The following is a 15,952-nucleotide window of genomic DNA, read 5'->3' as shown; positions in this document are numbered from 1 at the left end:
TATTTTGGTGCTTAAGCAAATACGACGACGACCGCAACACCTTTGCTGTTCGCACATGAATCCTGCTTTTTTGTACATTTATTTGCCGTCACTGCACGAATACTACGTGAAAATGCCTGATTTCACGTTCTGTGCAGGACGTGAACTCAAGACAACCACTTTCTTTTTCTTTTCCTGACCTTCGCAGAAAAATTTGCCAACATTTGAAGAATTGAACGGGATGGAATAAGCGCGCGCGATAAAGTTTGAAGCATCGCGAGTTCATTCTTTAACATGGTGACGTTCTCGTTGCCTTCGCCGTCGTCATTGCTTATTAAGCTCCCTATTACTAGGATTTGCCCCGTATGTATACTACTGCTCTTTGAATTTTCTTTTCTTTGAAAATATGATCTTTCCTTGTACAAAAAATACACTACTCTTACAAGCTTGTAATGAAAATTTATTTCAGCTGGACTTTTAAAAGTACAATCGTGACAGGCAGTTTTATTCAGCGGCTCTTACAAAACTTATGGATTATAAATTGCTTTGCTTGGGAGCTGCCAAAAAAGAATTTTACAAGTAAACAAACTGAAAGACAGTATAAGGCTGATATACGTAATTGTGATTGCACGCACATAAAGCTTCAGTGAAGTTCATCCAAACATTTTCCGTCAATGGCAGCCTCGTGGTTAATTCGTTCGATCTTTCTGGCTGTTAATGTTCTGAGCGCAAATTTACTGGTGATATCCAACTCCGACTTCTGTGCGAGCGTTTTTGAAACTAAGAATGATAAGTTAACACCTTCGGCTCTATAAAACAGTTTTCGACAACTTTTTCTATGTCTCTAGACCCAAACGAAATATCTTTCTTTGTAACATCTTTTAAATACTCGCCATTTAAAGTACTCTAAAAGCCCTTCCTTTTCCCGACCATACCTAGTGTTGAAATTTAACACTTATATTACAACTTATATCACTTTTTTTTACTTCTGACGATTCCCGCTCGTATCTAATCCCAATTAAGAAAGCAAGTATATCTTTTATTATAAAAAGGCAAAGCTAAACTGAGACAATGTGTGCCCCTGGTTCATGTTAAAGTATACTGGTTTATTGCATATTCCTCCGTTCTTTATTACTTACCTTTCAGACCATGTTTTAGTTGGTCATGTCATGAACACGTCAACTGTTGCTAACGAGTTTGAATGTCACCAAAAATGCCTCAAAAATAACACCTGCAAGTCATTTAATGTTCATCCTGGTGCAGATATTGCAATACGAGTTTGTGAGCTGAACAACAAAACACGGAAAACGACGCAGGATAAATTTAAAAGGAAGAAAGGATCTTCTTATTATGGACATGTTAAGGTCAGATCCACTGTTTGCATATGAACTATCGCTTTTTTACAAAGATGTTAATTTTAAAAAAATAAACGCAAAACAACTAACTTTCCGGCTCAAATTCTATAGAGTTTTGAGGTCTTCTTATGAATTCGCTGATTTGCGGAACTGAAATATCGTATATGCATGGTACTTTTGACGACATTTTCTTTTAAATATTGATTTGTCGTACAGTACCAGTTTGCCTGTGTCTTAAAATACATATTTGCTTTTACCCACACGGTAAATATTGCGTTTGGCAGGAAATAGAAAAAGGTAACAGATATCAACATATTAATATCCCTTCTAAAGCGAACAAAAGTGGTGAAAACTAAAGCACATAATGAGGTCATCTATATTTTTCATCTACTATTTGATGTTTCTCATTTCAATTCCTTTTTTCCTTCTCAGGTTTCCTGTCAAGATTTCCCCACCAACAAGAAAAAACAAACTGGTCATTGTCATCCGGATTACAGAGGCAAGAAATTTGTACTTCGTAAGTAACGCTTGTTTGTTTTTAAATATGATTTTACAATCGCTTCAAGGCGGAGTTAATATTTACCATATATAGTCATTTGTTTTATTATCTGCTACAGCAAAGCAGCGAGGCTGGAATTCCAAGGACCCTGCTTATTCCTGTATAAGCATCCGGGACTCTGGTGACTCTAAAGGAGACGGGAGGTACTGGATCGACCCTGAGAAAAGTGGAAACCCGTTGAACGTTTACTGTGACATGACAACTGACGGAGGTGACTGAGATCTGCTGTTAAAAAATCTGAAATGGTGAAAAATGCTTTTCTATTTCTGATTGGCCTAAATTTCCCGGCTTATTCTTTATAAACAGCTATCATTTTCAACTTTTGAAGACGTCTAACGTCAATTGTGCAGATATCGTTCGAGAGAGGGACAGCAGAAGGCGCAGTAGCTCAGCTGTTTTAACAAAGCTGAAGATTTCCCCGGCAAGGTTTTCAGGGTGATACAATTTCACTAATTTGCGTCTTAAATATGCAGGTTGTCTTTTCGGACTGACCGCGAACGTCGGCGTCGTGGTCCTTCATGAGAACAATTTCACGATGTTAATTGAAAAGCACTTTTAAATTTCATGTGTGAAACGAAATGAATCAGAGACGTGAAAGTAGGTCTCTTAGTGTTAAACAGGGTAGCGAAATGAACAATTTTTTGTCTTAAACCGGGTTAGGGTTTGAAGGGCTCGGCACCTCACTTTTATCCAAACTTCCCTTCCCTTACCCCACGAGGATTTCACACGTTATGAGAACCTACCGGTTATTCAAAACGATAGACAATTACAAATGTGAAAATTACCTACATCAGGTCACTAATACGCGACACGGAATAGCTCTAACAAAACTGCGACTTAGCAACCACGAATTAGCCATAGAGACAGGACGTTATTCGAGACCGTTTAAGAAACCTGCAGAAAGAATTTGCCCAATTTGTAAAATAGAAATGGAGGACGAATACCATTTTCTAAATCTATGCCCTGCTTACCAGGAAAAAAGATGTTCGTTACTAGATTATTTGGAAAAAGAATATGGAATAAACAAAAGCAGAATGTCACCTAACAAAATATTCATGTTGCTAATACCTCTCCCCCCCCCCCCCCCCCCCCCTCCCAGCGGAAATGCTAAAATAAGTGGTTTTCATGCAATCTCGAGAGACACAAATAACAATGGTCAAATGAACAAATGCTGGTGGACAAACAAAGCGAGCTAATGAGCGATCTTTTGTTTACCGTCCACCAGCATGGCGGCGATGACGTAACGTGAAAACCACCTATACAAAAACTAATAGCAAAACATGTATTCGAATGCTTTGAAAAAAGGAAAGGGGTGAAGACGGCAAAAAGTAAATACTCTAGGACTTATTTAATTAATAACGTATTAGCCATATATGGTTAGGAATTTTTTGTTGTTTGTAATTTTAGTTATTTGGATATAGTTGATATTCTATTTATTGTATAAGACTCCAAATAAAAGACATGTATGCATATATGTTTGTATGCGCAGAAGACAACCAAACTACTGTCTAAACATATCACTCAATCTATGACAATTTCGGGGTTTGAAGAATGTCTGCTAAAATGTACATCCCTCCCTAGTAATTTGAAACTGCCAAGATGGGCATGTTTTTATATTGGAAATATCTTAAATGAGCAATAAAACAATTATTATATTCGGCTTTCGTATGATCTGAAGAATAATGCAGATCTCCGAGTGTGTTATCTGCCTCGTTGGATACCACGCTCCATCGAATAATTTCTTCTTGGCGAGAATTGTGAATTGAAATGAAACTCCTAACCGTCCTGAGCCAATACAACTTCTCGAAATCATGTAATTTAATTTCTTTCTGGGATAAATTGACGATTTTAATAGGCCTTTTTAATAATTCGAAGCAAATGTATGTTATATAGGTGTGTACACTGTACGTACACTGTACATAACATTGTTATTATATCTCCGAATCAGATTATTATTTGAATAGTTGAAATAAGAAAAAAGAACACGAAAAGAAAGATGCAACCTGGAAATGGCGACATTGTTGTTTATTCTTTTACTCTTGACGATTGTTTGTTCTTAATATATAGCTTTAGCCAGGGCTAAAAGTGAAGCTCCGGCTCGTTAATAAATTTATAATTTAAATCAAACGATAAACTTTGATCACAGCAGATTAGGCTTGGAAAACAAATTTTTTCCAAACAAAATAACCTATTCACACACTTACACTACCCTTATTTTATAAGGTTAATTGGACAGACCCGAAATATAATTTTATGTTATAAAGGCCGGTTATTAGACACGATAGTCCTCGGTAGCAGCCAATTTACACGTTATAATTTAGTGGTTGTATCCCCTCTACGATCAACATTGCAGTATTCTGCTTGCAGAATTTAATAAGTCTGCTGATCAGGTCTTTATATAGACTGAACATGGCCAACACGTGACCATGGTGAGAAAAGCCAAGAGCAACTACCTTTCCTGCCTGTTAAAAACTGGCTGAGCCAGTTGGAAATTAACTTTTATTTGTGCAGCTCAGAAACACAAGTTTATTTCCTGTGCATTGAAGAAAAATTGAACTTGAGCCTACGAATATTTAAAATTAAGTAGTAACTAATCAGCGGAAAACTTCATAAAAACGCAAACTCGATGGGTCAACACGAGAGGCCGCGGTACGGCCATGTGATATTGCTCAGCCGATACCCTGTTTTGAGAGCTGTCACCTGACAAAAATATGGATGTCCAATATCAGGTTACAGACTCCCATATTGGTTTCCCTATAGTGCAGACGAACGGAAGGACGATTACGTGACCAAATTTTCCCGGATAGATAGAAATGCGCGCGTCGAGCTCCGCTATTAAAACAGCCTTTCTTACTGTTTTTACAAATGTACAACTTCGATAAAATACCTTTTTATCTTCACATTTTTCTTTCAGAAGGATGGCTCCTCGTTTCCAACATCACGATGGAAAGCTCAACTCCTCCTTCTCAGCTGTCAGTCAAGACTTCATACCGTAGAATAACCAGTGATCAGATGGTTCTCACAAAAACCGCCATGAATGAGCTGAGAACACACTTGTCTTTCACCCCACTGAGATTCCACTGCAGTAAAAACAATGGACGAACGTTCCACGTGACCACTGCTGCTAACAGCACTGGTGAAGCTGTAGTCCAGTACTTCAGCGGTCAGACGGATGTCCAGCCCGCCTCGTGTGGCTCATACGTCAGAATGGAAAATGACAACTTAGGGTCAGCAGGTGTTTGCCAAAGGTGGGGATTGGAAAGTGGCTCAAATGCCCGGCTCAAATGAGGTAGCTAAATGGGGCCATGGATTTGATCAAGAGAGATTATACGACCACCCTGCTTGGGTTTATGGTTTATATCATTGGACGCTTGATCATCGTAGTTATGGTCAAGCAAAAAGATGGGAACGCGACGATTATCTTGTTGGCGTGACCACTGGTGATTTCTGGAAGATTTGCGTTCGCTAAAATGTTTGTGTGTTGACGTCTGTTTTATTGTTAGTCTTATTGGCTGTAGTCTTTTAAAAAGTACTAGTAGTAAAATGACAGCTTGGTACAAATAGCCCATTGCTAACGTAGATGAAAATACCTTGATTTCGAGCCATTTATAAAATATAAAAATATATATATAACTGTTATAAGAGATTTTCCTTATATTCGTCATTTAAAGTAAGCTTTACATCAGTTTTCGTATATTGCATTTAGTTTTCAAGTATTAGCTTTGAATAAAGCCACAAAAAGCTCATGCCATTTGATCATTGTGCCGTCTGCTTTCAACTGTGTTGCATGCACCAAAGTCACTAAATATCAAATTATCCTAGAAACGCCAACTATAGAGCTTATTTATGCATAAGCAAGCCAACTGAGGCCCAGTTAAGCAGTCTAAGCCCCGGGGGATACTTCCTGCAATGGCCTATACGGGAGGCACTGCTAGAAAGGGGTACCTTTGTCAGGTGTCAGGTATAAGATATGGTGGGGATTTTACTTGAAGTACAAGAAAGGACAGGGAAATCTGTCTGTAAAAAGACCTAAAGTTGCTGGAAGAATTTATGGCTGTGTCAAGAACATTTCCTGGTTTTGTGATTCATTTATATTTTAAAGGCAGTGTATTTTTAACAGTTAAAAGGGATACAAGGTTCTAAATTAGGTATGAGAAAGTCAGAAAGGGATCCTTTTTTTAATGAAAGATATACGGATATATTAAAGCTGAAGTGTTGAGTGATCAATTTGCTACAGTTTTCACAGATGAACTGAATCTACTGATTTAACATCCCAAGTAAGGGCCCTAGTATGATCGCAGACATCCCCTCTCTTAAGTTTGAAGTTTCTGGCATAACACGCTTGTTAAGAAACATTAACGCCAAAAAGGCCTGTGGTCCTGACAATATTTCTCTCGCTGGGTTCTGAAAGAAGCTGCGCCTGTCATTGCCTCATTTCTCCAGTATATTTTTACTCTATCAATACAAAACAGATCAAGTCCCAAGTGACTGGGTCACTGCAAGTGTCACCCCAGTTTTCAAAAAAGGAATCGCAAAAAGCCAAGTAATTACAGACCGATTTCTCTAACATCTGTGTCTTGTAAGATTATAGAACATATTATATACCGGCATATCATGAATCACCTTGATTCAAATGCTATTCTGGTACATTATCAACCTGGCTTCAGACAATGGCACTCTTATGAAATGCAACTCATCACAATTATTGAATCAGTAGCAGGTAACCTTGACCTTGGTCAATAAAATGATTTGTTGTTACTCGACTTTTCAAAGGCATTCGACACGGTGCCCCATCGCCCATTGTTGAATAAATTAAATTTCTACGGAATTCGTGGAAATCTCAAGACCTGGTTTGGAACAATGGCTAACCACCTGATATTCAATATTCCCGTGAGATCAGGTATGCCCCAGGGGACTGTGTTGGGCCCACTCATGTTCCAGACCTATTGTACATAAACGATATTGGCGAAAACACAAAAGTCCAAATTGGCCTTTTCGCGGACGACGCGGTATTTTACTTTCGTGTAATCAAGGATTGTAATGATGCAGAGTCACTACAGCAAGACCTAAACACACTTGTACACTGAGCGAACACATGGCAGCTCTCGTTTAATGCAACGAAATGCGCCATCCTAAGGGTCTCGTGCTCAAAAACTAACTCTAGTTAAATACCAATACACCATCCACGGAGAACCCTTGGAAGCTTTTGATCACTATAAATACCTTGGAGTTGAGCTATCCAGTGATTTAAACTGGAATTTTCATATTGCTGGAATTATAGACAAAGCCAACAGATCTCTTGGCTTTATAAGAAGAAGCCTAAATAAGTGCCCAGAAAACGTAAAAGAGCAAGCCTATCTTGCTTTAGTTAGACCACAGCTTGAATATGGATGTTTCGCATAGGACCCGCACACTCAAAAGCAGATAAAGGACACTGAGACTGTGCAGAGACGAGCAAAACAAACAAATATAGCAACACAGTTTTATTGTACGTGCAATCAGAGACTGGAAATCTTTACCAAGTTGTCTCGCAGTCAGTGGAGGCTTTCAAAACGGCCGTCATGAGCCATCTTTAAAAACGCTAACCCGGAACTCTTTATTATTACTATCTTTATTCACTTGACATTCGTACCTTGATTATATCTTAACATAAGCACCTGTACAATTACACATCCGCCGTGATGGGAAATCCCTTTGCAGATAACACGATAAGTAATGGTAACAGGACTGAGTGGAGTCCAATTCGGTCTGTAATCATACGAGTGATTAACAAAATCGGACGACCGCGTAGCGGGAGTCCGATTTGTTTAATCACGAGTATGATTACAGACCGAATTGGACGACACGAAGTTCTGTTACCAATTAATCATAACTTTAACAAAATTTGTGATATATAGGGCTCTTTTTAAATCAAAACACAAGAAATTCCAAGATTTTTTCGCTAGCTATGAAAGAAAAAGCCATTTAAGCGCGCGTGATGGCGCGTACTGTCCAATTACTTAGGCATAACGCGTACTGTCCTATTAAACTGTCCTATTAAGGCTGAAATCAGGGCAGTTGAGAACCAATCAGATTTGAGAATTTTGTTATAGTTATGATTAGAATTAGAATTAGACTAACGGAAGGGCTAACTGCCAAATTTCATGCTTCTAACAGAAAGTGAACAATTGAAGCACATAACTACTCCACTATGTCAAAAATAGTATTTAAGAGGGTAAGGGGTTGGACCTTGGGGCGGTACCTCCCTGTATAAAACTTTGTTGAGTACCGCCCCCGGTCCAAACTGAACGGATTAAGTTCATGATAAGTTTGTCTTCTGTCGCAGTCAAGTTTGTTTGAATGAGTTTGCATCGACTAAAACCAAGGCCAAATGTCGAACTTTTCATGAGACGAACCAAACTGAGTGATTTAAGTTAATGATAAGTTTGACGTTTGTCTCAGTTTAGCTACTCTGAATATTAAAGTTTGCTAGATCGCCAAACAAGTTCTTCTAGTCCGCTTAAGATCGATTTTAGGGGACAAACATGGCAGACATCAATAAAGAGTTTGTATTATCAGGGCGCGGGGGGTACTCCCCTATGTATCTATTTGCTGCCCAAAAGGGTTTTTCCGCCGTTTTGGTCTGAAAACGGGTGTAGACTTTGCTCATTTTGGTCTAGAATCGGGTATGGTTTTCGAGGGCATTACGGGAGTGTACGAACGTATTTATTGTTTCAGTCCCAAATGAGTAAGAAAGAAAAAGAAATATGGCAATTCGAATGGATTTTAAGAAATATTTTTTGTTGCTGTTGTAATCTAAGTAATGATGACATCATTTCTTAAAGGCCAGGTCTGAAAACAGGTGTGAAAAATACCATTTTTTGGTCTGAAATAGGGTCAGGATTTGGAGAACCGGGCGGCACACCCCCATTAAGATTTCCCAGAAATGCCCCCTCGGGTATCTGGGTTTCGGTAAAATGCTGTGTATTCATTAAAAATTAATATATTGAGCTGTTTGTCGGAACAAAGAGAATTGTCTGTTATAAAAGGGTTTCTGCAAAGCAGGCTTCCAACAACGACTTTAAAATGTTTCGCGCCCTTTCTTACTTTTCAACTTAGTTCGACTCTTACACCGTTGGTGACCCAGTAGTCGAACTCAACTGAAGTAAGGTCGACCCAAATAGTAATTTGACTCCTCCCATAAAAACTCCCCCCCCCCCCCCTCCGCCTAAATTGCAAACTCAAGCCGCCCGATTACTTAGTTTGCGAGCCAGTATCCAGAATAGACAACATATTCGGTCTTACTCCTCCTTTAACTCGGTTAGGGTAGCTTTTTAAAGTCTCTAAGACAAGTTGTTTGTGCTCTCTGTTCCCGTTGGGGGTCTGATAGTTTCCATCCAAATTTACATTTTTCTTTTCGATCTCCGCGACTTTTTTGCAATTTGTTTCGCAACCTTTATTATTTATTTTGACCCACTTAATAAGGTCCGAAGCCTCTCTGCCCTATCCCTTCCTCCGAACCTAACCTAATAACAAGCCAACAAAAATGCTTTGTAAAATTCACTGACGAATTAACAAAAAAAAAAAAAAACTACGACACAGTCCACAAAATAAAATAAAAAACACCCTTTACCCCTGTTTCATTGGAAGGTTGAAATTTAATAGTTTTCTCTCGGAGTATCACTCGGAATTCAGCGGATCTAGGGTTTAATTGAGAACGGTCACGTTAAACTTCGTAAGGTTCAAGTTGAACCATAGATCGAGCTTCTCGAACCCACCCTGAAATTTTTGCATCTTTTTTGTTTATTTTTTGTTTTTAAAGCTGAAAAGTTTTCGGATATGCCACCTCCTGAGGCAATGCAATTTGGCTAGGTATAAGTGGCCGTCGATTAATTAATAGTCCCTAAACTAAAAAGATGAAAGGAGACATCTTAATAATTAAATACTATATGAATACTGCACTTAGCAGATGGATCCAGGCCAAAAACTGGTTCAATCACCACTCTCTTTAATTTTACCCCTATGAATGCACAATAAATATGCCCAAGAAATAGCTCATTTGTTTCCCTCAGCTTCGATTGTGTCTGAGCGGTAAATCATTAGTATTTCAGAAAAATGAATGATTTTCAGTTTACCAGGCACATGTATGGAGACCGGCCCCGGACTCTTGAGGCCGGTAATGCTGGCGTTCTTAGGGGGCATCAGTATTATTACTAGAATTCGCTCTGTGCATATATTATTGCTTTTTCATCTTACTGTGCTTCTTTTAAAATGAGACGTTCCCTTGAACAAAAAGTACAGTCACTTGTTTTACAGGCTTACTTGAAAATGAAGTTTAGCTAGACTCTTATAAGTAAAATCTTTTTTAAGCAGTTTTATTTAGTATTTACAAAAACACTTATGAATTATAAATAGCTTTGCTTGGAAACTGCTACCGCAGAAGAGTTGAAAGACAAAACAAACTGAAACTGAGCAACCACAGTACAAGGGTGATGCGTAGTATATTATAGTGCAAATAGATGTAGTTACAGCAAAGTTAAACCAAACATTTTCCGTCAATGGCTGCCTCGTGGCTCATTGGTTTGGTATTTTTGGCTTTTAATGTTCTGATGGTAGTGGTACTGGTGATATCTAACTCGGACTTCTGTGCCAGCGTTTTTGAAACTCAGACTGGTAAGTTGAAACCAGTGACTTTATGGAACGGTTTCGAAAACTTTGTCGTGTCTAAGCGCAAACAAAATAACGTTGTTTTACGAGGTTTGGTCTAAAGTAGACTGTTCCTTATTGCATCCTTTTAATACTCGCCATTTTAATAAATTTGAGATGATGAACTCGCACAATAAGCATCTTAAAACCATTTTCTTTCCCCGACTTTATCTGGTGTTAAACTTACTTAAAACTTTTATCACGTATTTTACTTCTGACGATTCGCGCTTGACGGTATCAAATCGCAATTTTATTTGCATGCGAGTATATCTCTTTATCATAAAAGATTATATAGAACTGTTCAGCTATAAAACTCAATTAATGTTATTCTAGGTTCATGTTAAACTCTACTGTTTTCTGAATATTCCTCTGTTTTTTGCTGTTTATTCATTACAAATTAATGTGCCGTTTGTCGGAGCAAAGAGAATTGTCTGTTATCAACGGGTTTCTGCAAAGCAGGCTTCCACTGACGACTTTAAAATGTTTCGCGCCCTTTATTACTTTTGAACTTAGTTAGATCGACGCTTATCCAAGTTCGACGTTTGTGACCGAGTAGTCGAACTTAACTCAGTGAAGTAAGGTCGACCAAAATAGCAATTTCACTCGTCTCATAAAAACTTTGACTTCTATCCCCGTCTAAATTGCAAAACCAGCCGAGTGATTTCTTAGTTTTGGAACCAATGACAATTAACATCCAACTGATACACAACATATCCGCGGCCTTTCTCCCCCTTTAACTCGGTTAGGGCAGCTTTTTTGAAGTGTTGTGCGTACTCTCTGTACCCGTACGGAGCCCCTGTTAGTTGCCATCCAAATTTACACCTTTCTTTTCAGTCTTTGCGACCTTTTCGAGATTTCTTTCGCGTCCTTTTTTTAATTATTTTGACGCACTTAATGGGTACCTCCCTTTAACACTGTTCCACTAAAAAAATGAAATTGGTTTTCTCGTGGAATATCACTCGGAATTCGGAGGATCGAGTTGAACTATAGATAGAGCTTCCCCCATTCACCCTAAAATTTTTGCAATTTGGATTTCTTCTTTTTTTTTCTTTGTTTTTAAAGGTGAAATTTTGGGGGGATATGCAACCTGCTTGCGCAGCGTATTTTGGCTAGCTTATAGTGGCCGTCGATTAATTAAGAATCCCTACACTAAAAAGACAAAACGTGACATCTTAATTATTAAATACAATATCAACACTGCACTAAGCAGATGGATTCAGGCCAAAAACTGGTTCAATCATCCATCTCTTTAATTTTACCCCTATGGTTCAATTGCGCCACTCTATTCCCCTATGAATGCCCAATAGGCATAACATTGCAATAGCTAACTTATTTCCCGGAGTTCGATTTAAACTGGCCGTAAATCATTAGTATTTCAGAATGATTTATATTTTTTAGCTCGGCAATCACATGTAAGAACCCCCGTCCTGGACGCGTTCTCTGGGGCGTGTTATTACTAGAACTCGCGAGAAGTTCCCTTGAACAAAAAAAGTACGCTTGTTTTACAGTTTTACTTGAAAATTTAGTGAAGCTCGACTTTCAATTTTAATTTAGTAGTTCTGAATACACTCATGAATTAATAATTTGCACTGTCCGAGAGCTGCCACTGCAATAGAGTTTTACAACTAAACAAACTGAAACTGAACACCCACAGTATAAGGCTGATACACAATAGTGCATTTACATGTAGCTACAGTGAAGTTCACCAAAAAATTTTCTGTCGATGGATACTTCGCGGCTCATTCGTTTGTTTTTTCTCACTGTTAACGTTCTGATTGGAAGTTTACTGGTGATATCTAAGTCGGACTTCTGTGCTAGCGTTTTTGAAACTCACACTGGCAAGTTAACACCTGCTGCTTTATAAAACGTTTTTCGGGACCTCTTTCAATATCTTTGTGCAAAATACCTTTATTTTACTAGTTTTAGTCTAAAGTATAGTTTTTTATTACATCTTTTAAATAACGAACTCGCACAAAAATGCACTTTGAAAGCATTTTCATTATTCCGACTTGTCTCATGTTAAAATCATTTATAGCTGTTATCACTTTATTTATACTTCTGATGATTGTCGCATGTATTCAATCCAATTTTATAGCAAACAAGAAATGATCTTTTATCATAAAATGTACAGCTAAATTCTATGAAAAAGGCATGTCCCTGGTTCATGTTTAACCCTACTGATTGTTTCAAATTCCTTCGTTATTTTATTACTTTATCTTTCAGACCATATTTTAGTTGGTCATGTCGTGAATGCGTCTACTGTTGCTGATGAGTTTGAATGTCACCAAAAATGCCTCAGAAATAACAGCTGCAAGTCATTTAATGTTCGTCCTGGTGCAGATATTGCAAAACGACTTTGTGAGCTGAACAACAAAACACGGAAGATGACGCCGGAAAGCTTCAAAAAGATGAAAGGATCTTCTTATTATGGACCTGTTAAGGTAAGTTCTACTGATTGAACACCAACCATGGCTTTTTACTTAACAAATAAAGAAGCCTTTACTATTCTCTGTTCTGTTGTAAAGCACGCAGCAAGAGGCTAGAGCACCAACGAAGTGAAGGGCGAAACAGTAGATGTTGTCGAGTGTTTCTCCTTACTTCATGAGTGCTTTAGCCACTTCCTAAGTGCTCTAAAACAGAACAGACGACAGTCAAGACGTCTTCTTTATTTGTTTTATGGGATAAAGAATCCGTTAAATTCCCCACGCATTTATTTTTAATTTCCAAAACAAAGTTTATTCCAAAGCGAACGAAAGTGAAGTCATCGTGTTCTAGCTACACCCTCATAAAAGACGCTTAAATTAGCCAAATCACAATCCATTTTAGAATGGGCCAGATGATTTGATTGGTTGAATAAGCCAAAAGCTGTCAAAGCTGTCAATGCATCAAAGTTATCACAAAGTGAAACCAGCTAAACTTTCTTTGAATTTGAATGCAGAAGAAATGTACTGTTTAGGTCCAAAAATCAGTTTCCAAATGTAAAAGGGCTTTTAAATCCTACCGAATTGACGACCCATAAAAACCTGGACGTCATTAACATGACAATTTGAAAACAACTGCTTCAGCTTAATTCCGATCGAAAAAAGCCCAAAAACTGAACCTGAAAGTAAGATAAGATTCACCGATGTTTTCGCAAAAATGATGCTGTAGTCTCGCGGTCGTCTTTAGAGCTAATTGTATGAATGAACAAACTCAAGACAATAAGACAGAGAAGTTATGTCTTGAATGTATATTCAAAAACTAAGAGGTTAATCCCTAAAAGCAAGTAAATCGGATTAGCGCATCGAAAAATTGAGCACAAAACCCATCTCAAATCGAGGTGCATTTTGTAATTATTCTTTAGCGCCAAGGACAAAAATTTATAAAACATTTTTGAAACATTTATGTATGCACGAAAACGTATTTTTCCTGACCATAGAGCAAAAACTGTCTTTGAAACGTCTTCAAAAACTTCGCTGCCTTGGCTGAATTTCAAAACAAGACATGTTGCGCTCCGCCGTGAAGAAAACATCGTTGAAATCCTCGAAGGACGATTTCGTTACCAAAATCTTTCCTCATTTCACTAAAAGAAAACGAAGCATTCATTTGAACTTTCCCTTTCCATTTGTGTCTTTTAATAGTTTATTTTTAACCCTGAAATGCGAAACTTTGATCTTGAAAACCACCGCATGGTGTGATTCACAGATGGTGTGACAGTTTTAACTCCTTGTTTTATACTCCCATAAACCATGCTTTTTCAACCAATCAGAGTGCGCGTTATATCTGAACTTTATTATCAAAACGTTAAGAAAACACCTTATAAACCAAAAAGAACTAAAACACTTTTTTACGACGGTCACCATGTTCGTTTTTATAGGATTTCAAATAAGAGGTAACAGACAAATATTTAAGTTCTCAAACTTCCGGCTTAAAATCTCTGGATTTTCGAGGTGTCCCTATGAAGTTATTGATATTATGCGAATTTAAGTAATTATGTTTTCAGAACTCTAATACCGTAAATAGCACTTTTGATAACATTTTCTTTTCAATAATGATTTGTAATAACGGTTTGCCTGTGGCTTGAAGCAGCTTAAAGTATAAATGTTTGTTATTACTCATACGGTAAATATCGTTTATGGAAGGAGATAGAGAGAAGGTATATATATCAACTTATTTACTAATAATGCAAACAAAACTGGTCTTTGATGTTTCTAAATTCAATTCGGTTTTCAAATTGATTTCTCAGATTTCCTGCCAAGATTTGCCCACCAAGAAGACGAAACAAACTGGTCATTGTCATCCGGACTACAAAGGAAAAAGATGTGAAATTCGTGAGTAACGCTCGCCTATTTTTAAATTTGATTTTACTATTGCCTCACGGCGGAGCAAATATTTTACATATATAGTCATTTTTCTCTTTTTATTATCTGCTGCAGAAAGGCGAGGTTGGAATTCCAAGCTGCCTGCTTATTCCTGTAAGAGCATCCGGGACTCTGGTGACTCTAAAGGAGACGGGAGGTACTGGATCGACCCTGAGAAAAGTGGAAACCCGTTGGAGGTTTACTGTGACATGACAACTGACGGAGGTGAGATCTGATCTTGAAAGTCTGAAATTGTTGTAATACATTCTTCAGATGAACCCTCATACCTTCCTCATTCAGAATTTACAATTTAGGCTAAATATATTCTTAATTCAGTTCTTTATGTTTATGAAGGAGATAATAGATTGTTGATTACCAGAAAAGTAAATTAACTTGGGTTTAGTCCTTAAGACTGCAGTTTTTAGTCACAATTTTATCTTTATGAGCGCCGGTCAGGAAAAATCGACCAAAATCTTAATTTCGTGGCAAGAGTTGAAAATCAATTTCTTTCATTTTTTGTTCATAAATAGCTTTTAGGTAGATAAAAAACCTAAAGTAGACTGTTCCTGCCGAGAGCTTTTTCTTTTTGTGAGAAAAATTAGAACATCGGCAGATTGCCCTAGCCTGAAATTCATCCGATTGCTTCGAGTCGTTTTCTCCTCTCAACAACGTCTCAATCGACCGGCCGTTAATTCTGTCCAGTGACGTCACTTACTACCCGAAAACCGGGTGTCTAAACATTCGCATAATTATGTATCATTGTGAAAAATTTTAGCGGGATTGTCGCTTGATATTCAGCGGATCGCATCCCTGGCATTCCGTCGTTTAGTTCAAACATTTCGATAAGCTTAATCTTTATCTTAAACAGCAAAATTTCCCTTGTCTTCGAAACTGAAATGCCAAATTGAATTGCGATTGACGAATCATTGCGGAGAGCTGGTAGGTTTTTTATTTAGAGCAGCTTTGTGGTTTCGGCGGCCGGTGATTTTGTTTACGCGAAGTTTTCTGAGATCAATGTTATATATAATTCGACC

General features: G+C 37.9%; 1 protein-coding gene and 1 pseudogene across 1 annotated transcript in view; both read left to right on the top strand.

Annotated features, from left to right (window-relative positions):
• The first annotated feature begins 565 nt into the window (after positions 1-565).
• Positions 566-5,362, top strand: LOC140929520 (uncharacterized; annotated as a pseudogene).
• Positions 5,363-10,424: 5,062 nt separating this feature from the next.
• Positions 10,425-15,952, top strand: part of LOC140932004 (uncharacterized) — a gene marked incomplete at its 5' end in the record, with an annotated part of 20,965 nt that continues 15,437 nt past the window's right edge. The window contains 4 exons of the mRNA XM_073381671.1: positions 10,425-10,545; positions 12,802-13,019; positions 14,804-14,888; positions 14,994-15,143. Coding sequence (XP_073237772.1) covers positions 10,425-10,545; positions 12,802-13,019; positions 14,804-14,888; positions 14,994-15,143 — 574 coding nt within the window. The remainder of the gene's footprint in view (positions 10,546-12,801; positions 13,020-14,803; positions 14,889-14,993; positions 15,144-15,952) is intronic.

This window comes from Porites lutea, chromosome 3 (assembly GCF_958299795.1).
Source record: "Porites lutea chromosome 3, jaPorLute2.1, whole genome shotgun sequence".
Taxonomy (NCBI): Eukaryota; Metazoa; Cnidaria; class Anthozoa; order Scleractinia; family Poritidae; genus Porites; species Porites lutea.
The sequence above is the reverse complement of the archived record's forward strand: the minus strand, read 5'-3'. Positions and strand labels throughout refer to the sequence as shown.